Source organism: Antedon bifida, chromosome 5, assembly GCF_963402885.1.
Source record: "Antedon bifida chromosome 5, ecAntBifi1.1, whole genome shotgun sequence".
Taxonomy (NCBI): Eukaryota; Metazoa; Echinodermata; class Crinoidea; order Comatulida; family Antedonidae; genus Antedon; species Antedon bifida.
In genome coordinates, this window is record NC_136230.1 from 24,012,269 (window position 1) to 24,039,130 (window position 26,862).

The 26,862-nt window shown below is 32.2% G+C and overlaps 1 protein-coding gene across 4 annotated transcripts; it reads right to left on the reverse strand.

Moving 5' to 3' along the window:
• Positions 1-9,715: 9,715 nt before the first annotated feature.
• Positions 9,716-24,942, reverse strand: LOC144841987 (magnesium transporter NIPA2-like). Of its 4 annotated transcripts, none has more exons than XM_078698314.1 (6): positions 24,855-24,942; positions 16,962-17,180; positions 16,319-16,375; positions 13,942-14,032; positions 13,146-13,306; positions 9,716-12,617 (listed from the first exon to the last, which is right to left on the reverse strand). In XM_078698314.1, exons 2-6 carry the CDS (start codon positions 17,098-17,100, stop codon positions 11,992-11,994), a joined length of 1,074 nt encoding a protein of 357 aa, XP_078554440.1. In that variant the 5' UTR covers positions 17,101-17,180; positions 24,855-24,942; the 3' UTR covers positions 9,716-11,991. The 4 variants fall into 4 exon arrangements, with proteins under 4 accessions (XP_078554440.1, XP_078554441.1, XP_078554438.1 ...); XM_078698315.1 differs by having other exon boundaries at positions 24,851-24,895; XM_078698312.1 differs by lacking the exon at positions 24,855-24,942 and adding an exon at positions 21,388-22,008.
• Between the last annotated feature and the right edge of the window lie 1,920 nt (positions 24,943-26,862).

The following is a 26,862-nucleotide window of genomic DNA, read 5'->3' on the forward strand; positions in this document are numbered from 1 at the left end:
AAGGACTCAATGACTCGCGCTGAAAGAGGAAACAATTCTCTTTTTAGTCGCGTGGACGCGACTCTATAGTTCACTATGTCGGTCGGTCGGTCGGTCTGTCTGTCGGTCCGGAATCACTATGCATTGTAGCACGCGACTTAATGCCTGTTGGCCTTGTTAAATTAAGTTCCATGAGCACACACGTGAGAGTCCATTAGTTGGACCCTTTTAATGCTTGTTTTAATAACCACAACTTTCGACCAATGAGAGACTAATCAGCAATGATGCATCTGCTGTGGGGCGGCAGTTGAGAGTGGAAGTAATCAGAGCCATATTCCAGGTGTTAACATTGATGTCCATTGCCTTCAAGTCTCTTTTACATGCATCTTTGAAACGCAAAAGTGGACGTCCTTTGGATCTTTTGCAATTCGCTAGCTCACCGTACAACATAACCTTTGGAGTTCTTGTATCATCCATTCTTCTGACATGACCAAGCCATCGTAGTCTTCGCTGTCGAATTAATGTAAACTTTGAAGGAATGCCACATCTATCAAGGATACTGTTGTTTATTACCCTGTCCTGCCATCTGATATTTAAGATAGTCCGTAGACAGCGGAGGTGAAATACATTTAGTTTCTTTTCTTGTCTAGCATAGGTTGTCCACGACTCAGCTCCATACAAGAGGACACTAATGACACATGCCATATACACTTTGATCTTCACAGCCACTCAAATATTTTTGTTTTCCAAAACACGTACAGACTGAGAGTACTAGAAGCTCTTCCGATTTGAATGTTTAGTTCACAATCAAGAGAGTTGTTATAATTTAACCATGGTAAGAAAATTTACTAACATTTTCAAGTAAAAAATTGTTGACAGTAAAATTGTGACCAGTTGTTTTAAACGGTAAAATCTTTGTTTTCTTTACACTTATGGTGAGACCAAAGTGTTCACAGGCATATGAACATTTATCAATTCATCATCAATCATTACCATTTCGGTCTTTAATTTGTGCTGTTTTCTTTTGCACTGGCCCAATAACTTTTCGGATTCCTTCATACATTTCCTTCAAATGCCCTGTATCAGCATCTTGTTGTATCTGAGCACTAAGTTCCTCCCAGTACTCGTTAGTGCACTGGCGCACAACTCGTTGAACATCAGCCCTTGCTAAACGTAGAGAAGCAAGATTATGCCGTGTAGCGTGAGTCTTGCAAGCTAACACAACTGCACGTTTCTTCTCAATGATGGGCAGTAACTTTTTAGACTTTTATTCTTGGTTGTTTTTTATTTTCTTACCAAAGACTTGTATAGCAGAGTCAGAAATTGACATTGATCTTCCGAAGAGGGTGATGTTTGGTTTTTGGACTTTGCTTTTGCACAATTTTAAGTCGACTGCATACCAGAGAGTGGTCTGTTTCGCAAACTGCACTATGAAACGTACGAGTATTTTTAAGGAATAATGGCGTGTGATTATCAAGTCGAGCTGATGAAAAATGAAACTTTGTGAGATGTCTTTGATTTGAAAAATGTGTTAGTTACGCAAAGTTTGAAGTATGAGCATAATTCAAGAAGCCTCTGTCCATTTTCATTTAGCTTTCCAACACCAAAACTCCTAAACATGCTGGTCATGCTGGCCTCTTGTCACCAACTCGAGCATTAAAATCGCCAAGCAACATTAAAGATGTTTTCTCAGGAATGCTCTTAATAAAAGAATGCAGATATTGATAAAACTGATCTTTAACCTCGTCGTAATTCGTGCATACAAACTCAAGATGACAGGTGACTCAATAGAGTTTGAAAGCTTAATTGCAAGCAACCTCTCATTACTACCTTCTAATACTACAACGTCTCTGAACAAGCTATTCTTGATGGCAAAACCAACTCCATGCTGCCTCACACAGCCAGTATTATTCCCTTTTCATATAAAAGTATAGTTACTTTCCTGCAGTGAACCATATATGGAAGGGATAAAAGAGGGAGCTAGGCATACATAAGCACCGTGCGCACAGATATTTTCTGATCTCTAGATTCTGCTGATCGCTGTGTTTTTGCGCATTATCACTTGGGACCATTATAGTTGAAAAATAATTTGAATAAAAACTCTTTACAGCGAAGTAAAAGCTAACTTTACGTACATGTACCTAAATTGTTTATGTAAAAACTGCATTAGAAAGCTATTGTTCACATGAATAAGGTTCTGCAAGCATTTATTTAATTTCCATACAACCTTAAATTACATTTAAGTTCTTCAATTCAATGACATTAAAACAGTTGGTGGTATAATAACATTTTGGAATGAATAATTAACATATTTTCTATCTAGACTATTAAGGCACTTTATGATATATACAGTATTTCATTCATGCTACACCATACTCGTACGAAGAAACGCCAGGACATTTACACCAAATTAGTGTTTAAAGAAGGACTCTGTATATCAAATGGTTGAACAGTTTAGGAAGTGGCAACATCAACATGTTTTTCACAGCTGAAGACTCCATGATTCTGGTGGTCTTTTTGGATTAAGAATATAAACTATAGCTCCAATGCACACAAGGTACCCGTTGTGGGTAGATGTGAGAGCGAAAGTGAATAATTATTGCTGTTATTCAAAAAGGGGTACTTATGGATAAAGAACAACAGTCATAAACCTAGCGTAAATAGCGATGGGAGTTTATTCTTACAAGTACAGTTACGGTACATATCAATACTGCAATCACAGAAGCAAATATGTATCACCAGTAATCATTAAAAATCCAACAATGGAAAAAACTTCAGTACATTTTTTAATAGTCTACAATTTTAGGCAGATTCACACCATTCACCACCACATGTTTTGTTCCGTAAAGTATGCATTGGTACTCAGATTTGGTGTGAATCTACCTAAAGGCCCATTTATACTAGGATGATAACGATTGACGATAAGTAGATTAATATGTATTTTTCCTACAGAAAATGAAAAAGTTTAAATCATTTTAGAACTAGAGTAACCATTTAAGTCCAATTCATTCATTCATTCATTCATTTTATTTATACAAAGCAAATTTCAAAATATGTTGACAAAATATGAATCAAGTTAATATAAATGCATTGTATCTGGAGAAAACACAAATAGGCTCAAAGAGCTTTACGACAGGTTCCACCAGGAAAAAAGTTATATAAAAAAATTTGGATCAATGTTCATAGACAGAGACAAACAGGGGTTACAGACGGTACATACACTACGCAAGAGACAAAGTATGGACGAAGACAAGACAAACAAACAAAAAAATAAAAAAAATAAGGGTAAAAGAGGTGTTTGAAATAGGTCAAAATTTAGGTGAAATATTAAGTTGGTTTGTATTTTGATATTAGGTATTTTTTGTATTTTGATTTAAATATGATGAAACTATAATCAAATAAAGACTTGTTAAGGGAGTTCCATATTAAGGGGCCTGTGTGGATAATTGAATTTCGAGAAGAGTTTCGATTTAGGTTAGATTGGACGTATTTGTTTGAATTTCGGGTATTATATTTGTGAAGCTCGTTATTTTTTTGAAAAAATCTTTTTAAGGTATTAGGAAGTGTGTTATTGGAAAGTCGATACATGAAAAGGGCTGTCTGTAATTTGTTTATGTCAAAGATATTTAGGGTGTTTAGATCATGGAAAAGTGGTTTAGTATGAGAGAGATAATTTGATTGGGTACATATACGGACTGCCTTCTTTTGGAGTTTGAATAGTCTGTCAAGTTTAGTTGTTTCAGTACTAAGCCATGGACAAAGAGTTTGATGCTTTGAATCTGTTGCTGCCCAGACAGTGTTACAATAGAAGAGGTGAGGCAAGATGAGTGTGTTGTACAAAGAAGTGATGATTTTAGGAGGTAATGTAGATTTCAGTTTATTTAGTACACCAATGGTTTTGGAGATATTATTGGAGATTTTAGCTATATGAAGCTTCCAGTTTAATTTGTTGTCTATTTGAACGCCAAGAAATGATGTGCTTTCAACTTGTTTGATAGGGGTGTGATCGATGTATATATTTGCATTCGGATTGTTATTAGTTTTTTTGTTAGTGGAGAAGTGAATGTAGTTTGTTTTACTGATGTTAAGGGATAACTTATTTAGTTTGAACCAGTTTGAAACATTGCTGATTTCATTGTTGAAGGTTCTTGTAAGAGTGTTGAAATCAGGATGGGAAAGGAAGATATTGGTATCATCAGCAAATTGAACATATGAAAAAGAGTTTGAAGCATGAATTAAGTCATTAACATAGATTAGGAAGAGAAGGGGGCCCAGAATGGATCCTTGAGGAACGCCGCATGTAACAGGAAGAAGTTCAGAAAAGTGGGAGTTATAGGAAGTAAATTGCGTTCTATTATTCAGGTAGTTCGTAAGAAGAGAAAGTGGTATGCCTCGGATGCCATAATATTTAAGTTTTGATAGGAGGATTGTATGGTCAATTGTATCGAATGCCTTAGACAGATCAAGAAATAAGCCAATGGTGTGGTAGTTTTTAGACAAAGCGGAAGAAATTGTGTTTTGGGTATCTAAAAGTGCAAATTCAGTAGAATGATTAGGCCTGAAGCCGTATTGATTGCTTTGAAGAATGTTGTGAGAAGAGAGGAAGTTGTAGAGTCTGTTATAAATTAGCCGTTCAAGAATTTTAGAAAAACAAGATAATAAAGATATTGGGCGGTAGTTGGCAAAATAATGGGGATCGTCCTTTTTGAAGATTGGAATGACTTTGGCAGTTTTAAGAGATGACGGGAATGTACCAGAAGACAAAGAAAGATTGAAAATATGGGAGAGGGGTTTGATAATGAAAGGAGCAATATCTTTGATAACTTTGGGATCGATGTCATCAGGACCGGGGCTTTTTCCGTTTTTAAATTTGGAAGTGATTTCAAGAATTTCTTTACAAGATGTAGGAGAGAAAAAGATTGAGTTCTTAATTGGGTTCTTAAGATAGTCTGAAAAGTTACCAGCGTGAGCATGAATATTAGAAGCGAGGTTTGGGCCGATTTCTGCAAAGTAATGGTTAAATTTGGATGCAATGACTAGAGGATCAGTGAATTTAGTGTTATTATGTAAGAAGAAACTAGGGGTTTTTTTGTGGATGTTTTTGCCAAGAATATTGTTTATTGTTTGCCAAGTTTTTTTTATATTACTTTTATAATTGTTAAATTTGTTAGCAAAATGCTGTTTGCAAGATACCTTGATCAATCTAGTGAGTTTGTTTCGATATGTAACATAATTGGTTTTATTAGTTATATTAGGTAATTTGATGTATTTTTTATATAGTTTATTTCGAGTTTTAATTGATTTTATTATTCCTGTTGTAATCCAAGGTTTGTTTAGTTTCCGATTGTTAATTTTCTTTTTGGTCATAGGCAGGTTTGTATTATATAGTGAGGAAAATTTGTCAAAAAAAATATCATATGATTCGTTAGCAGAATCACTACGGTACACCTCATTCCAATTTGTGGAAATCAAATCGACTCCCAATGATGCAATAGATTTTTCGTTGATTTTCCTAGAATAGTAATTTTCTTTTGTGATGTTTTGTTTTTTACTATTTGGTTGGTGGGAGTTTTTTAGTATTTGGAAAACTGGAAAATGATCGGTAATGTCATTGTAAAGGATGCCTGGGGTGATTTGTTGGTCGAGGACGTTTGAAAAAATATTGTCGATTAGGGTAGACGATTTAGTTGTGATTCTAGTTGGCTTGTCAATAAGGGGGTAGAAGGAAGCTGAGTACATAGTGTTTAGAAATTCGTTTGTGGGACCATGTATATTGTGCTTCATAAGATCGAGATTGAAGTCACCACAAATAAATGAATACTTGTTTTCTTTATTTAGAGTGTCTATAGATTTGGAGAGGTTATCAAGGAATGGATGGGTGGGGCTACTTGGTGGTCTATATACAATGCCTACTATACTGTTTTTTGGTTTCGTATCGACTTCTATAAAAAGAGATTCATATGTTGGGCTAGATGGTAGGCTTATGTCATTTCTAACTTTATAATTTAATTCGTTTGAAATGTAAAAGGCAACACCTCCACCTTTACCGTGCAGGCGATCGGATTGTACAGTAGTATAGCCATTGATATGAGTGAGGGGAGGGGGAGTATTATTATTGTCAAACCATGTTTCACTGAAGGCGATGATTGAGAATTTATGGTTTAATGTATGAAGATAATTTGTTATAGAGTTTATGTTTTTAGTTAGACTGCGGGAATTCATATGTATTATACTTAGATTGTTATCTATGTTACTTGTTTTGGCATTGAATGTATCGCTTAGATAGTATTCACATTTTTCGTTGGAGTTTGTTGTATCATTATCATAGTCAGTATCGTTGTTTATTTCAAATGGATTAATTTTTAAATTTTGGAGCTTTAAGAAATTTATGATGTGATCATTTTTAAGTTGATTTACTTCGTGTTTGAATTCGTCTTCCTCGATTATGTGATTGAAAGGAAATATTTCACTGAGACACTTATAGCAATAAAAATCGTTTGGGATATGTCTATTTGGTTGAGATGTTGGAGAACAAATTGAGTGGGCGGGCATGTTACAAATAGCGCAGTTGATTTGTGTGTCGTTTACCCTTAAACACTTATTACAAAACATACATAACATTGATATACGTTGATATTGTAAAAGGAAAAAAAATAGTAATTACTAAATTAATGCATATGCATGTACACACATAAAATATATTGAAGATTTTAAATGTACGAGTTATCAGAAGAATGAGTAATATTGCTATAATCGCACATTCAATACATTAAATTGCATAATATGGAAGTTTTGAATTTAGGCATCTAGGTTGGTTGTTTACTATTAATTATACTATTTATTTATATATTTGTAGTACAGTGAATAAAAATTAATTAAATTACAATGAAACAAATATCGTAGTAGTAATAATTGTAATACGGTGTACGTGTTTCATAGAGTAAAATATTGATATTGATAGTAGTAAATATTGCTATGTAGGGCCTTGATAGTCAACAATAAATAGATATATACTATTAGTACAATCAATTATTTACCTTAGTTTCAATATCCAGTTACTACGAGTATTAAATAATACGATCAAATGCAATATTGCAATAAAAAATAGTAACAAAATGTTGGAAAAGTCATTAAAGATAGTACTAGTCGAATAATAATAGTACTACTTGTTTTAACAACAAATTAAAACAAAAATGTAAAAAATAGTAATGATAAAATAAAAGTATGGAGTATATATATATAGGCTATATTATATAGAGCCAAATATATAAACGCAACGGATGTGGAAAATCAAAGAGTCATAATATATAACTAGAATTTAATTCGTCACTTTGACGAATTATAGGTGATCATTTTACTGAAATTATTTTTTTTTAAACATGAACGTACGTTAACATACGATCGGAAAATGTTGATGTATGCCATCCTATTATATACGCTTATAGTGCTGAGTTGTGCCTATATGCCATATGTACAGTATATACTGTATATCTATATACAGTGTAGCATAGGTGAAATTACGGGACACACATTTTTTGGCATGATGACGTTATCAAACTAAACTTTAAGATGACAATTTCGAAAGATAATTAATTGAGCAAAAAAATATAAGATTTGGAAAAAAATTTGGCACGTAGAAGCGCTGTGCGCGCTCTTTGAAATGTGTATAACTTTGACGAAAAATATGAAAAAACTACTTTTTCACTTCAACTGGCCATATGTTAACGTCACAACATCCGATAGGCTTAATTTTTATATGAATTAATATCTACATTTCATCAGCTTTCATAATAAATTATAATCATCAAGGTAACCTTCAATTCTGAAGAGCTGTAAGATATTCAAATTTACTGCGAAGGTGAAATTACACGGCCTACGTTATTCAAGTTTTTACGCATGATGACGTCAATAAAATGAAAATAGTGTCAACTCATGATAAAGATAATTAATTAAGCAAGCACATACTGAAATTTGTGCGAAATTCGAGCACACATAACCAAGATGCGCTCTGTTGAATGTGATAATCTACACAAAAAGATAACAAATCCTAATATTTAAATTCAAGTGGCCATTTGATGACGTCAAAACATTTTGTACGTCAAATGTGTACATGAATTCATATCTACAACTCAATGGCTTCCAGAATAAGTTAAAAAAATCGGGGGTCATCTTGCATTCTGAAGAATTATTTTCATTTTAAAAAAGACCTATTTTTCACCATTTTCAGAACTTTTGTAAAATTAATGTGCGCATTTTGTCATTTTTAACGTGCTCGTATAGCGTTATTTTAAGTCGGAACTGACTCAAATTTGGTGAACGTACTAAGGATGGTGAGTAGAATGAGATTTGTAAAAAAAATTCATATTTTTTACGCTTTTTAAGTATCGCGCGCGCAAAATTTTTTTTTGCGCAGTAATTTTTGAAAACACGCAAATGGCCTAATTCATGCTCTAAATTGATCAAAACCTAATTTTGCGCGTTTTAAATTTTTAGCGCGCGATTTCACATGCATGACCTTGAAACGCGCAACTTTTTATTTGCTAATATTTTTACCCTTGATCTGAAGTTTACGTGTAGTGAATTTCATTAATATGTGATAATGAATTTTGGAGATATGATTGATAATGTGATTTCGCAAAATGGCGTATAAATGTCGTCACGGATGAGTGATCACGCTGGAAAGCTTATTAGGATTAAGTTATATTATTTGAAAGATATTCTGAAATTTTTGTAATCATTGACATTAAACTTTTTGAGATAATTGTTACACAAAATAGTGTACAGAAACAATAAAAAGAAAAAAAATAAAAAAAAGAAAAATAATAATAAAGATTTTATACAATAACAATAGGTGATCATTTTATTCTAAATGATCACCTAATAAAGTATTTGTATAAACATAGAGGAAATATACAGTATACGATAGAGCCAACTGGGCTGCTCCTGGAGCAGTCAATTGTCACAATTTTTGAATAGTAGTCGTAATAACATAATAAGGTATTAAAATGAAGAAAGATATACCAATTATCAAATAACTTGATTTCAATATCAAATATTACGATCAAGTGAATAAGTAAAAGACATTAGTCATAGTAATATGTGCATATATACATATATGCATAAACACATCAGACATAGAAACATTAATTCTAAACCGCCCTGTGATATACAGAAATTTAATTAATTAGAAACGATAAAAGGCGAGGAAATATGTGAAAATGAGAAAAAAAAAAAAAATCGCCCATGCATATATATATATATATAAACAGAACAGGCAAAGAACATTAATTCTAAACCGCCCGGTGATATACTGAAATTTAATTAATTAATTTGAAACGATAAAGATGAGGAAATCAGTGAGAATGAGAAAAAGTCGCCACAACCGAGACTCGAAACTCGGACCGCCTGCTTGATATGCAGATGTCCCAACCATTAGACCACTGGGGCTTTCATGGTATTGTTCGAACTCGATTGGAAAGCGACTCTTTACCATTCTCGGCGTGGTACGGCGGAACAGCACTAGTCCTCAGTTGTATGCACGCGCAACAGAGATCAAATTGATACGCCCTCATCTTTCAGTATTTTTATTCACGAGGCGGGATCTCCGAAGAGATACTTTTATATATATAAACAGAACAGGCAAAGAACATTAATTCTAAACCGCCCGGTGATATATGATATATATATATATATATATATATAAACATAACAGGCGCAGAAACTTTAACGTTCTAATGACATAATAATTTTAGTAAGATAATAATATCATTTTGATACAACAGTTTTATTGTTCTTATTGATCATGACGTCATTTGATAGGATTAAAAAAAATATTACTTGATAAATGGTTACTCTATAGTACATAGAATTAAACTTTTTTAAATTTCATCTGTTTTATGAAAAGAAAAATGTATTTTTATCTATTTATTGTCGTTCATTTTCGTTCGTAGTATAAACAAGCCATTAATTTGAAAAAAATGAAGGGGAAAGATACAGAAGACGGGCCTACACTGGGATACTGTACCAACATTGTTAAACCCTTTCCCACATTTTTCACGTAAAATGATTATATACTTTTTTGTCTTGGGGTATTAGCTGCTCACTTAAACTTGGTTATAAGCAATCAAGCATATACTGAAGAAAACTTAATTTAAAATGTCTTATATTTAAGTTTTAACTAAAATACAATACTGTATCAAATATTATTATTGAACTTTTAAAATGTCTCACATGATTATTAACTTTAAGTGCTTGTGAAAACACTGAATAAGCGGTTATTAACAAATGTCAAGGTCCAGTGACTTTCTTCCACAGTATATTGTATTAAAGGCTAGCAATGCCAGGTTTAAAACTGCTATTTTTATTTTAAAATATAAGAACCTGCATACACACAAGTCCTAAACAACAGCTATGTTGCCCAAGCCTGACTGACCAAAGTTTGATAAAATAATATTTCTAGTCGAAATTGCATGCGTGACTACATTTTATATTGCGCCCTCTATTTTTGTTTCTGAAATAATTACCTTTTAAAACATGGTGCCAGATTTAATTAAAATAAAATTAGTTGTTACTGTTACAGATATGCTAAAAAAAATTTTAATTTTTGATAAAATAAATCTTGCACTGAAATATTAAATTAATATTTATAATTGTAGACCTTGCAAAGCAAAACATATATTTTGCGGTAGAATCAAATAAATATAATTACCTTAAATATGATTTATTAACAAAATATGATTTCCAATTTAAATCACTAACACCAGTTCAAGTCGATCAGGGAATGTAAATTTTACCTTAAAATATTTCACACAACTTAATACAAATTTAATACAAATCGTCGCTAATCTTTAAAAACCTTGTATCTCCACAGAAAATAATTTCACACTGATACAAAATCACTTGTATTTCTGTTTGTTTGTATTGTTTTTCTTCCAATAGAATATTTTAAAAACAAGTGTTGTTGGTAGTCTATGAGTGCCGCTTACTTGGATAAACCAACATCGACCTATTTCTCTCCGAGAGTGTTACAAACTTGGAGAGAAATAGGCTAATGTCGCTAGGCAAGAAATTGATACATTTCTGCTTTTAAATAAGTATTTTTGAATTATTTGCCATTGTTTCTTCATTTCCAGACATAGGAATTAAATCCTGTTTGTGATTTCAAATCTGTTTTGTAACATTCAAAACCTTGTACTGTATGTAGAATGTAAAACATACGTGGTCAGAAAAACGCACAATGCCTCCAACAACATATAACAATAATACTCAATTTCAGCAAAAAAATAGATACAAGTTTTTAAAAGAATAGAGATGAAATAATCTCAACTTAATTAAAAGAAATCTCTTACGTAATAATTAAATTAATTTTAATACTTTAAAAATTAATCATACATCTTGACTTCTCTCATTGTATTTTTTACAATAATTGTACAACTATATTGTCAACTTTGTTCATAAAAAAAATATTCACGTTCTAGTTTTTAAAACTAAATTTACCTATTATTAAATAATTTTTTTTAACCTGTACACAATCTATTTTTTTAAAAAATGTTAGCAGAGTCCATGCTACTAATTAAAAAAAAATATTAAATACAGAATTTATTACACAACCGCAAATAAAAACTAATTACCTGGCTGACATTGAATATTATGTTCATATTTATTTCAATTTAGTTTGATTATTACAGTTTTTTTCTAACAAAATCTAACATATAATTTCCTTTATTATTTTCTATACTATTATATTCATGTAACTATTTACTTTCTTTATAAAACAATTTCTCGTTTTAATAATGATACACATAATTAGTTTCCTACGATACTTAGATTAAAATATTTTTCTCTAACTAGAGGGCAGTAGACAAATCTAAATTTATAATCATTCATATTCTAAATTTATAATCATTCATAGTCTTAAATACTAAACGGTGCAAACAAACACATTGATATCTATCTGAGTAATTTTAGTGTCCTCTAAAAGTTGCTTCATCTATCAGCTCTGTTAATTTTACATCACTTACGATCATTATGATTCATTCCAATTTCTATATCGTTCAACAACGCTATCGTCTCTGTGCTTACTTGGCTATCCTCGCGATCTGATATATGGTTCATTGATTCCATGCTAGCCGCATGACTGCTACCTTTATTTGTTGACGGCAAGTCTGACAGAGTAATATCCAAATCTTTAAAAGCGTGGAGTAGAAAAATAGCTGCTATAATAGTACAAAATCCGGCTAACGTTCCAGTTATGTCCCCGAAATCCATTGAAACCCATTCCTCGTACAAAATCACTGAAGCTATTAATACAGTTGTTGTAAAAAACACATAATAAATAGGCGTCACAACAGATGTGTTAAATATATCCAACGCCTTGTTCAAGTAGTGCATTTGTATCGTGATAAAAAATACTAAGCAAAATATAAGACTCCAAAATAATGGGTCTAGAAAAACGTTAACGCCTTCAAACAGCTCTTTGAAGCCAATACCGAGTCCTTTGCAAGCCATCACTGATAACGAGCCAATCATAGAGCAGATTGCGACATAAACGAGTACGTTGCTGTGACCAAAGCGTGGCGCATAGTAGAAAATTAGAATGATTGATGCGGTGGTTATCAAACAACCGAAAGTAATGAAACCTGTATGGAATGACAAAAACAACATACTTGTTAATAAATATTATTTAAACCAATCAATCTATTCTATGATAATATAATGACTATGAAGTAGCTTTGCATCAGAGAGTTGAATTGGTGCGATCTTGCCTATGTGCCTCTTTTTCAGATTTCTATTTATATATATATAAACACTGATGAAGGACTCTGCTAACTTTTCTGGCTGTTTTACTTTATCGTTTTGATTTAGCTTTTCGCATCTCTATTGAGATCCAGCCACTGATACCCACAGTATTGTCATTTTTTCAGTAATTTGCCTTTGGATTTGTATATTATATATATATTTGTAACAGGGGGTTTCTACTTGTATATGCTATGCTTCCGACATTTCCCTTTCCATTCTTTTTTTTTTGTCTTTGTACTATGCTTATTTATGTATGTTTATGAATGTTTATGAATGTGTATGATGATGGAAATAAAGAAAGAAAGAAAAAAATCATGCCAAACCAACTGTAATTTCATAGTGTGATTCTGATTCAATGAACAACATACCTGGGGATATAAGCCGGGCTGCTAGTTCTTCTAACGTATTTGCAGATTCTTCTTTTGGTGCATGTAATATCATGACCACAGATCCTATTACACATAGAAAGCAACCAGTCTTACCAAGAATATTTAAAGTTTCATTCAAGAAGTATGAAGACAGGATAGCTCTGAAAAAGAAAAACCAATTAAAAAGTTTTAACCTTTTTAACCTTAATTAGTTTATCGTAAATTTAAATTCTTGTATATTTAATATTTTATGTATCTTTTTGGAAGATTATATACCATATATTATTATTATTAAGTATGAGCATAGATGAAAAAAAGAAATTTAAACAATTATTATGAAATATATTATATTTGTAGTATTTTGTTGGAACATTACAGAAAGAACTATCTTATTAAAAAATACTATCTTATTACTGTATTGTTCGTTTATTCAATAAATATTCTCCACACATATATTAAAAATACATAAAAATAATAATTATATTAACACATACGATAGTAATTAATAGAAATATAGTTTTATAATTATGAGGGCGTGTGACTCAGTGTGTTGACTACCGATTAAAAGATCATGTGTTCAAATCAACCATTCGTGCATTGCTTGTACTGTATCCTTATCAATATGCAGCATTCTAAGCATAACGACATCACCCACCAAGTACAGTTTTTGAGAAGGGACACTTAAACTGGATTGGCCAAAGATAACCCAAATATGGCTAGGGATCGAGGATCATCATTTACTGTACTACCCATGGTTAAAGCTCACAAACTACTATACTACTGTACTATTACTTACGCTACAAGAACACTAAGAGCTCCAAGAGGTGTTACCAAGGTAGCAGGAGCAAATGCATAAGCAAGGAAATTTAGAAATTCTCCTGCTCCGACTAAAAAAAGAAAAAGAATATTAAAATCAAAGGATGTAATGTGTCATGTACTGTACAATGTAATTTTACATTGTACTGTAATAAAGGCTGTCTGTTATTTTTTATTTCTTATGGCACTCTTGCAACCTCCAAAATAACCTTTTTTACTTTTGGCAAATGAAATTAAGTTAAGTAAGTAACAAATGACTAATTAATAAAATTTAGAAGTTACTGTTAAGGCCAATTTACACAGACGGAAAACTGCGTAGCTTGTCCCACGTACAGTACAGTACAATCTGTATCTATCCTATTTTTATTACCGTTACCGCTCGTCTGCGTAAATTGGCCTTTAGCGTTTGTCTTATTATTATTTGTTATTATTCTTATTTTCATGTAAATATTATATATGAAGTTGTGTACATATACTTATGCATAATGCAAATTAACCGTTTATTTTAAAATGGATTAAAAATAACAAGACTCAATTTGTGTTCCGAAATAACTTGTTAAACCAATGGGTGGTCGTCGACAAAAATTGTTAGAATTACCCAAAATGCAATTGGTCCTGGCGGTTAATTCAAACATTACTGCCGCATAGTTGACACAGGGTCAAAAGCTGTCAATCAAATAACCATTATTTTGTGTTGCAGCTAAAAGTTGCCCAGCGATAACCGGTTAAATGGCGTTCTAACACCGAATTGAATGGGTGTTTTAAATCGGTTATTTTGCGCTGCCTTTTAACCGGTTAACACAAATTTGTCCTGTTTCTGCTCCCAAGAAAATTGAGTTAATTTATTCACACCGATTTTAACAAGTTATTTTTATGCAGTAGAAACAGGCCCTTAGAGATTTTCATGAATTTCTTTGTGTTTATTTTTATTCTATACCAAAAAATTGTCATACAATGGAACAAGCTTTTTTATGTAATAAAGATTTTAAAGAGTTTTTTTTTCAATATTATCGTATTAGCCTCTAGATACTACCAGTAACAATTATTCAAAAGCTCAATAAATTGTGAAATACAGCGTCAAATCAATATGTTCTGATGTCTTGAAATTTAATCTTCTGTTTTATGAGCTAACAGATAATAAAAACACTGAATATTTAAGCTTACTGTCTCATCAACAGCTCACAAAAGTGAAAGGTAGAACAGTTTTAAATATGCTGGTAGCCAGTAGGCACAAGACATACAGCGTAGGGGTTCTAGTATGGGTCTAATTGTAATTTATAAATAATCTTGCAGGCCAGATATAGAATGTCTCCAAGGGACTTCGGGAGGCAAAGGAAAGCCCCCAGAAGCTCATTTTTGTATTTATTGTTTAGCAGTAGCAGCTCTTTTTATATTAAATCTACTAGTCGAAGGCCAGAATATCATCTGCCATTGGAATTTATGAATTTCTTAAAATGGCCTCAAACATTCTCTAATTTAGTAAAAATGGTTAGAACTTGTAAACGTATAAGCATTTCAATTTTTGCATGATAATATGTATGGTCTATGTTTTATTTAAGATGGACATTAACTTGTGAAGTTACTTTGGCCCCTGGACCCTGTCCGAGGCCCCTAGTTGCTGGCTTTGCTCGTAAAGTGTCAGTAATCGATTTGGAACTACTGATTTGTTATTGTCGACAGGTATGTTTTAAAGACCCCTTCCCTGCAATTTTGGACGTTTTTTGGAAAATAATACATATATATATATATCACTTTAAAATTCCTTGTCTTAAATGTACGTTTTATGGTAAATTATGATAAAAAGTGAGAAACAATGCACTACCTAAGTAGCTCGCGGCGATTGACCTCTCGTGGACGGTCTTAGACCTAGCCTACCTAGGCTTAGTTTTGTAGGCCTAGCTGGTAAACATCGGTAACGTACGAACATCGTACGCTAGCTATATACCTAGCCTGACGTTGTATAGTTGCTGCATTACTTGTCTTTCTATTTTTGCCAGACTCCGTTGATACAAATTGGGGAAAACCCGGTATTTTCGCTGAAAAGTTAGGAGTCTTCCATTTGTTTTGGCCTCACGATCGATCGAAAAGTGGGCGAATTACAGGTGAAAAACAAAAATATCAATCCGCGCGCAATGCATTTTGGGATTTATAGCGGGCCGCTATAATTATTAGAATCGACTTATTTTTCACATTTTTAACCGTTTAAAGACGAAAAAAGTTATCGCAATAGGACCATATAGTATTATTTTTACATTAAATATAGTTTGTGATCTTAAATTAGATCTAAAAAACGTAGGGAAGGGGGCTTTAACTGTCAAAAGGAGGATCGTGTTCTCCGAGTGCAATAATATACTTACGACTTAAGAACCCTGCCCACCAAAGCCATTCTTTTAAATATGCATGTCCTCCATCACCTGTAAAAATAAAAATTGTTTTACACATTTTCCATTCCATACTTGTTTGTCAATTAAGGCAATTAAATGAGACAATAATAAACCAATTTGGGAATTATTATTGAAAGAAAGTGATTGAATATTTTTGTCTTCTTTTCTTATTTAATAATATCTTCTCATGCCTCACAGTAAATATTATGAATTCTCCATGTTGGAACAGAGAAATGTACCGCGAATATGACCGATTATGAGTTATTATAAATTAAATTGAGTATTCTCGATGTTGGAGCAGAGAATCAATGGATCGATAAAAAATGTATTTACCTGAAAAAACTGTAATTTAAAGCAAAAAATAGTCAAATTGGCTGCCAGCCAATGGGTTTTTGGTTGAATTTAACCATTTATTTTGTCATTTTATAAGGGAAAATTTAATTTTTTTTATTTTATTTTCTATGAAAGTGATTAAATTGATTAAAACTACAAATTAACCTAGTCAAAGACTAATTTTATTTAAAAATTCATCTTTGAACTTTTTTTGTCTGAAAATGAACAAAGCAAACAGAAATTAGGAGTGGGATTATACGTAGTACTATACACCCATACTTACTTGCTCTGGTAGCATATGATGTTATTTTTATCAAAGCCTTTTTCTTTACTATAAAACTGGAGCCGATGAATATACTTGAACTGACAGCCAGGCTAAGACCGATGTAGAAATCGGTATTGGAAATTTCATCCTCTTGCATGGCTTCTCTGCATGCATTCCCTAATGTTATGAACACTTGTTGCCCAGGTTGTGTGCTAAAACTATAACCATCTGTAGTAGCTATAAAAGACACAAAAATACCAGTGTTTTAAATAATAATAATATCATTAGCAATCGGACAGGATTAAAAAGTAAGGGAGTGTGGTGCAGTGTGTTAGACGTTCGACTACTGATCGTGAGATCGAGGTTCGAGGTTCAACTCTCGCTGCATTGCTTGTATCCTTAGGCAAGATACTTTACTTACGTTTGCCTCTCTTCACCCAGGTGTATAAAATGGGAACCCGGTTAGATCAAGACACAGCTTTGCGCTGATTACTAGCTAGATTACTAGTATGTTTCCAAGTTTGATCCAAAAATGACTGGGGTAATAATGTTCAGCGCTTAGAGGTTTCACAACATTAGGCGCTAAATCAAAGATATTATTATTATTATGAAAATGAGGCCAAAACTTTGAACCTTGTAGAAAATTAAATGGAGTCTATGGTTGTGCGTATTCATGGGAATATATATACCAATTCTTAAAATATTCTGTTTTAAGAATATTAAACAGAGAAGAGTTCTAATGAATGGTTATAATGAATGGCCAGTTTTTTCATGGTTTTTGTGTCATGCAGACAACAGTGCTACCAACATCCAACCTATAAAGTGTGCCATCTATAATTATCCTGCTGCTCGCATCAACAATCTGATTTGGTTCAAATCTAAAGCGGTATACTTTGTGTTCTAATTATTAAACAACAACTAATAATAAAAGTAATCAATGTTTTGTATTCTATTAAACTAATTATTCTATTGAATAGAGAGAATATTATGTTGAAAATATACAGAATACAAAATTACTGAAAGAAGACCAATAAAAGAGTATTATAAATTTCTAAATCTATATAATAATCATTAAGTCTGTATATACAGTAGTTGGTCGGTGAGTAGTTACACATACAGTACATTTTAAACAAAAATTATAAATTTGGGGTCTGCAGTTTGGTGTCAAGGTTATAAATTCCCTTTCTTTCCTGGTGGTGAATGCTATTCTAAAAGTAGTTTAGATCATTGTTTCTTTTGTTATGGATTTAGTTGAGAGCCCTACATTAATTTAGTTTTGGATAATAAAGGAATGTATTGTACTAAAGTATCAATTTTATTTCTTAATTTATCTACCAAATTGTGTCTTGCCTAAAGCTCTGTCTACACTATCAAACTAGTTTGACTAAAAAGTGTGATGTGCCCAAATATGGTAGTGATATGCCCAAATATAGTAGTGATATGACATCACCATGTCCATATGGGCACATCACATTTTTTTGTCACATAAAGTTTGATAGTGTAGACAGAGCTTAAGGATATAGTACAAGCAATATAGCAAGCGTTCAAACTCAAGATTTAGTCCAACTTCCAAAAACACTTCGCGACACACCCTAAATCTTTCACCTAAGGTCATTTCATATTATGTAAAGTTTAATACTTGAGAAAAGACAAAAATTGAAACGGCGACTGGTTAACTAACATAAAAAATAAAATATCCACTGTACAGACAGTAGGCTACAGTACAGGAGCAAGTGTACCATATTAAATTTAAATATTTAATTTGTTTCACTGACCAGAATACCGGTAGTAACTTTAACCAATATCCTGCTTCAGTTAAAATTATTGTTAAGGCTTGTCAATGTCAAAATGTGTTTTATGCTATGATAATGTATGTTCCTGTTTCTGCTGCAAATAACTGGTTAAATACTCGTAATGACTGAACCTCACTTTTCTTGGCAGCAAAAACTTGCATTTGAAATTAATGTGGTTCAACTACATTCTCAACAATTTTTTGTAAATTACAGTACTGTACTTGCCAACAAGGCCATTAAATTTAGTTTTTAAAGATATTATTTTTCACTTATTTTATATTTTTATAATTGAAATCATTATTTTTGTTTGTTTTTTTTTTCTATGGAAGGAAGTGAATGACTTTAGTTAAACTGCAAAATGGCCTAGATTGCAATGAACATCTGATTTTTATTAAACATTTTTGGGTTTTTTTTGGGTGGGGTGGGGTGGGGTGGGGGGAGGGCAATACATCTTTACAGAAATTGAATTAAGTGTTTACTGCAAATAGTGGTGCTTGTCTAACAGTAACACGAGGCTACTGTAAGATTTTACTTGTTAATAATTGACCCTTCATTCCTTAAGCTCTGTCTACACTATCAAACTTTAAGTGACAAAAAAATGTGATGTGCCCATATATGGACATGAAGATGCCCATATTTGGGCATATCACAATTTTTTTGTCAACTAGTTTGATAGCGTAGACAGCATAGGGTCTTCAAATTGTTGTCAAATGTTTTTACACTATGTTACTGTGTAGATGATTGATAGTGAATTCCATCACATCCACAACAGGATTAGCAGATAAATGTCCTAACATTCTGTGTCATATGTTCCAATATGCCATGTCATTTTATCATTGTGAATGTGATAAGATTCCAAGGCCAAGGGAAATAGTTCAGGGTGTGACCAAATGTAATATCATACTGATAATCTTATTGCATTCAAAATACAGTAGCCTACAGTCCTGTAATTCAGACACATCATTCATTTTACATAGTTAACCTATTAATACCGCATGCACAGTGTGATGTCGTTTTAGACAATCTTGTTTGTGCCCACTTTTATTGTATAGAAACGGGTATTGAAAAACTTTAAATTTGTAATTTTTACTCTTTTCTGTTTAAAAATGTTGACAATTTTGGTTTTTTTTTATGTTAATATATAATAGTTTTTTACACTTTTTGTCCTCATTTGTCAGTTGATGAATGTATCTTTTTAAATAGAAATTGATCAACATCCAAAATTCTTTTACAAGTTTCTTAAGCTCTGCCTACACTATCAAACTTTATGTGACGAAAATGTGATGAGCAAATATGGACACGATGATGTCATATCACTACAAATATATAAATTACTGTAGTTTGCTTGTGTAGACAGAGCTACAACTTTTATTCTATTGTGAGAATGCAAATATGTATATGAATAAAATATTCTTATTTTTTTTCATAATGTTGTTGTGAACTTTTAACCCATATTATCTGTATACTAATCAAAATGTTAGGGTACTCAGCAGACTCACAATGATACTCTTGTGTAAAAGATATGTATTATTAATGATTGTAAAGTTGTTAACTTCTCATTATCTTGTAATCCTTTGAGAATGTACTAATAGGTTGAAAATTACAGGATTCAGATAATATCTTAAGCTTTCTCTACACTATCAAACTGTATGTGACAAAAAAATGTGATGCCCATATATGGACATGATGTCATATCACTTACTACCATATTTGGGCACAGTTTAATAGTGCAGACAGAGCTTTAATATATTAAAATAACAAAATACTGTAAATATTAGAAAAGAAAGTTTTTCAAAACCCTTAAAAAACTATTATGGTAAATTGTAAGTATGAACTGTAGGAGGGAAATACCACTTTAAGTGAAATCCTTAAATACAGTATACTGTAGTAACTTGAAAAAAGGTGTTTACAGTAGTATTAGAAAAAGTATAATAGTATAAACGTTTAGTATATAAGAATTAATTAATTGAAGTGCTGAAATATGGCCATTGGACTCTAGGTATTACTATGGGTCTGTTCTGAAAATTAAAAAAAACAAACATGTTTTTAGTAATTTGCTATAACAAAGACCACATTGTAGCTTTAATTATTTTTTTTACTTAAAATTAAAAGTTGTCTGTGGTTGTGTAATGACATCATTATTATCCATAGAAAATAGTCAAATGTTGGCTGCCAGTCAATGACCTTCAGAAATTTGATCAAATTGAGACCACAAGTTTGTTGCAGCTAAAAATTGACATTTTTTTTTTTAAAAGCTCAGTCAATTGAGAGCCATTTCTATTTTACTGTAGAAAGAAAGAAAAAAACAAACAGGGCCAATATTAACATGATTATCCTCTCGTTTGTAATTAAATCATTCAATTAGTATAGTAATATATTAGTCAACCAACGATTCACATAGTAAAATATTAACGTTATAAAATTGTAAATGTGTGAAATTAAAGTACATAATAATTAATAAAAAAAAAGAAAGAAAAGGTAGTTTATAAGTTGATATTCAAGTAAATGTGACAATGAATTGCTGTTTAATTAATATTCAATTCTATTAAAAGTCAGAACACACAGGAATGTTATTATTACTATTAGACACCAAAATGGCAATACACCCTATGAATATTAAATTACCACATAATATAAGTATGTATACTCACGGCTAGGTGTGGTATTAAACTCAACAGTCATGTCTACAACCTCAAAGAACTAACAAAACAAGACAACTATTTAGAATAGATGAAAAATCATCATCAAGGTATAGACAGTAATAGTGACACTGGCTGCAGCCAAAATGTCAAATATTCTCCATGATGTACATTCAGTTCTTTAAAGCTAGCCTGTCACTTTGACCATGAATAAGTTGTTCACACAATCTCGATACACTGACCAAATGTTTTTTCTCTGCCAGTCTAAAGACTACAATTGAAGTGTGACTTTTACAATCCTACAAGCTACAGTCACTGTATCTCATTTGCATACCATATTTGTATGTCTTTTGCTTGAATTCAGGGCTTGTTGCTGGTACTCTTATTTCATTCACTCAACCACAACCAGGGCATGAACTTCAAACTGAATATTCATTAAATGGTTATGAATATTCAAAAGGTTTAAAAGAAATTAACCAATCAACATGTTCTATTCAAGATTTGTTAGATAATCAGCCCTTTAATCCTGTGACAATACTGTGGATTTGTTGCAATTCAGAATCAATTTTGTGAATGCCCATTGAAATGTAAATATCCTGTGCCATTGACCAATTAGTAGAATGAAGCTGTGCATTCCATTCCAGGGTTCTACTTTTCAAGTGTACAATAGCTTTCATTGAATTCTATGTGGGACAACACAGTTTTTTGCTTACCATTACCCCTCATCTGTGTAAATTGGCCTTTAGCCAGTACTGTGTGTAAAGATGTTTTCTCAAATTTAGAGTGGAAAAGAAAGAAATCTATTAAAGCCCCCTTCCCTACGTTTTTTAGATCTAATTTAAGATCACAAACTATATTTAGTGTAAAAATAATACTATATGGTCCTATTGCGATAACTTTTTTCGTCTTTAAACGGTTAAAAATGTGAAAAATAAGTTGATTCTAATAATTATAGCGGCCCGCTATAAATCCCAAAATGCATTGCGCGCGGATTGATATTTTTTTTTTTCACCTGTAATTCGCCCACTTTTCGATCGATCGTGAGGCCAAAACAAATGGAAGACTCCTAAATTTTCGGCGAAAATACCGGGTTTTCCCCAATTTGTATCAACGGAGTCTGGCAAAAATAGAAAGACAATTAATGCAGCAACTATACAACTTCAGGCTAGGTATATAGCTAGCGTACGATGTTCGTACATTACCGATGTTTACCAGCTAGGCCTACAAAACTAAGCCTAGCTAGGCTAGGCTTATAAGACCGTCCACGAGAGGTCGATCGCCGCGAGCTACTTAGGTAGTGCATTGTTTCTCACTTTTTATCATAATTTACCATAAAACGTACATTTAAGACAAGGAATGACATGGTTTAATGTTTTTAAAGTAATATATATGTATTATTTTTACAAAACGTCACAAATTGTACGGAAGGTGTCTTTAACTTTGCAAAGTCTGTTGCTCTTCGATATTATTTGATTGGGAAACCTGTTTAAGTACTTCATTTAATTAATGTTTATTAACAAAAGCTTGTTTAATGATTTCTACTGTAAATCAACGTTTAAATACTTATTTGACATATTAGATCAATGGGAAAATTTATTATTCGAATACTAAACGTTAAGCTCTGTCTACACTACGAAACTTTATGACAAAAAAATATGATGTGCCTATATGGACATATCACTACCATATTTGTTTGTCTAACTAGTTTTTTTTGTAGACAGGTTGCTATAGCTTATTCATTAATTACATAACTACAGTAACTAAATACTCAATAACAAATGATAAACAAAAAAGTGGCTGTTATTTACTGAAAAACTTTTAAATTCTAGAATTATTTTTTAAAACTTGCAAAATGTGTTTTTCAATGTAAAAATGTAAATCATGCTGATTAGCACTATCCCAATTATTTATATATGTATATTACTGTGTAGATCGATCTCTATCATGCTTGCATTTTATACTACAGCTTTACTGTATTTCCCAAAGTAGGCCTACTGTTGTACAGTAGAGACAAGTTGAAAATTATTCTATTGTCGCATGCTTTATTCACTCCTGGTTTATTCACACCTGCTCAGGTTCCAGCCTGGCGAATAAAATTGCATCTCAATGTTTTGTTTTTACGACCACACGACAATCTTTTTACTCAATACATGAAAAGAAAAGTCGCTAATATTGCTGTATGCGCAATCTGAATAGACTCGGCCTGGAGCAGGTATGAAAGACCCTAAAAGAGTAAAAGGCGAATCCAGGAATTGACAGACTGACTATTTAGCATTATTAATATGTTAAGAGATTCCTTGTTTAAAAAATCCAGGATCTGCCTCTGAGGGTTAATTTTGTAAAAGCCAATATGGTATCAATTATCATGGTATCTCATAAAATGGTATCACATGCCACCTCTTTGTGTGCATGTGGGATTGTTAAATGTAATTGAAACCAAGAAAATATGGTATTAGCCATTCATGTGAAGTACCATAAGATTTTGTCACATGAAATGAATTTTGATGGTCTTTAGCTGGTACACGAGTTCTAAAGATTATAATATATTGATCATTTTGTCCAACAACACAATTCATAAGCCACTAGCGTTCACAATGGTATTACCATATAAACTATTCAGCCTACTATGATGATGATGTTTTTAAATGGTGAACAGATGATCGGGGGCAAAGAACGATCAGGTCCAAGGATGATCACCATCATAGAGACGATCGGCCCCATTTTTGTATGTGGCCGATCGTCTTAAAAGTTTGGCCCGATCGTCTGAGGGGTTGGGCCCCCGATAGTCTTAACATTGGGCCCGATAGCCAAGTGTATCGTTTGTAAATCCATTTCATTATACTTTATAGTTTAGAATTGAGTTCTCGGCAAACAATGTTTATGTTTATAATATTATTGGTAGCCATTATGTGCGATTAAAAAAGATATGATAGAAAATTTTAGATTAATAATAGGTGACTTAATCTAAAAAAAAAAACACTAAATTTTGTCATTTGGTAACTGTATATCTGTGTCTACTGTAGGCCTACTATTGCAATTGTTTGGCAGAGAGAGAAATGGAGATTGAGTCCCTTTTCAGCCTAAAATAAATACCATCATCATTATAGTTTTTTTACAACAAAATTTCTTTTTAAACAAAATGCATGATTTTATTGATCAAAATATATGCAATTATTACAAACAAGGTCTTGTTTCACATTAATGATTGTCCTTATAGAATCCTTGGCCCTAGGCCTAGCTAGACTAGTAAGTAGGCTCTCTATCTACTCTATATAGCCTAGGCCTAGCCCTCTATAGGCCTAGTTTTATTTAGGCCTACTAGGCTAGCCTTCTATTCTAGGCGTAGGCCAGCTAGGATTTTAAATTTAAAAAGCAGCTTTAAATTTAATACAACATAACAAGACATTTATTCACATACTTACCAATGACAAAAGAGCATTTTTTTTAAATTAGGCATAGGCCTAGGCCTACGTACTTACCTTTTGTTATAAAAACGTTGCATTTTTTACTTTACAGACTGGTGTTGGGCCTCCCCAAAAATAGAACGATTCGACGCACAAAAACAATAATACCGCCGATGATGATGATATCATAACCAATAATCGAGTCAAACCGCACGTGTCACTATGTACATCATTTTATAGGCGCATATATATATGTCTCTGCAAATAATAATTAAATTTGTTCAAATAAAAATGATACACAAAACGCAATAAGTATAATTAAGTAAACGTTATAATAATTTTTATTACATATAAATATAACATGTTACTACAATCTATATGACTCTATTTTCTAGGAAAAAGAGCAATATTTTTGTTTCATAAGCTGATGAGGGCGACAAACATTTCGCAAGCAAGTTAAAAAGGTTCAGGGACGATTCGGCCCTGAGACGATTCGGCCCGGGACTATTCGGCCCACTTTTGGTGGGACGATTCGGCCCACTTTTGGGCCGAAACATCCCACTTTGTGGGCCGAAACGTCTCACTTTAGACCAAATTCATATTCATTTTTGTTTTATTTATCAAGTTTTTAAAGGTGTTTAACAATCCGTATTTTATTGATATTGACAAAGTTGATATAATATATATAATAAATTACTAAAAAAACGTAATTTTATATTCAATTTATTACTTCGAAAACCTTGTTTATTTCGTGCATTCGCCAAGCGGCCAACAGAGGGCGTAACTTGTTTACATCGTTCGCGTGACTAAAAAATGATTATTTTTGACAATGTTTTCAAAATGTTTGCTTTATTGCATCTTTATCCCTAGTAGTGCTACCCCATAGTCACTCTGAAAATAAAGTTTGGGGAAAAAAGCTTATTTTATGCTTATAAATGCATATCAAAGCCGATAAATGTAAGTGTGCCGAATCGTCTCAGGGCCGAATCGTCCCGGGCCGAATAGTCCCGGGCCGAATCGTCCCAGGGCCGAATCGTCCCGGGCCGAATCGTCTCAGGGCCGAATCGTCCCGGAGCTATATTGTGTAGTCGTTTTTTGATAACTGAGAGCTATCAGTGTGTATCATCCTCGTATATAATTGTTTCTTAGTTGTAATAAAGATCACATTATTATAACATCTAGCATGTTATTATAATATATAAATGTATAGGTACCAAAACTAATATTTTTATTTAAAAAAAAATTCGATAAGTATTTTAATAACACTGAAACAACATTCTTAATATAACAAATGATATGTAGTACTACTAAATCAATGTCTAATTGCATAGGACTATGTGTACAGTATTATGATCTGTGTAGTTACAATTTGATAACTGAGCACGCATCTTTTAATATCTACCTCATCAATAATTAGCATTGATATCATATATCACATTGTTCGATATGATCAGTGTAGTCAGAAGTTGATAACTGAGCACGCATCTTTTAATATCTACCTCATCAATAATTATTATTAATAATCTATATCACATTGTTCGATATGATCAGTGTAGTCAGAATTTGATAACTGAGCACGCATCTTTTAATATCTACATCATCAATAATTATTATTAATAATCTATATCACATTGTTCGATATGATCAGTGTAGTCAGAATTTGATAACTGAGCACGCATCTTTTAATATCTACCTCATCAATAATTATTATTAATAATCTATATCACATTGATCGATATGATCAGTGTAGTCAGAATTTGATAACTGAGCACGCATCTTTTAATATCTACCTCATCAATAATTATTATTGATAATCTATATCACATTGTTCGATATGATCAGTGTAGTCATAATTTGATAACTGAGCACGCATCTTTTAATATCTACCTCATCAATAATTAATATTAATGATCTATATCACATTGTTGGATATGATCAGTGTAGTCAGAATTTGATAACTGAGCACGCATCTTTTAATATCTACCTCATCAATAATTAGCATTGATATCATATATCACATTGTTAGATATGATCAGTGTAGTCATAATTTGATAACTGAGCACGCATCTTTTAATATCTACCT

Bases quoted from the DNA above. Each gene is read 5' to 3' on its own strand.
- LOC144841987 (XM_078698312.1), bottom strand. From the start codon at position 21,418: ATGACTGTTGAGTTTAATACCACACCTAGCC. The intron at 16,376-16,961 runs GTAAGTATGGGT...TTATTTTTACAG, and splicing joins ATCATATGCTACCAGAGCAA to GTGATGGAGGACATGCATAT. The intron at 13,307-13,941 runs GTAAGTAATAGT...TTTCTTTTTCAG, and splicing joins GCTCTTAGTGTTCTTGTAGC to AGCTATCCTGTCTTCATACT.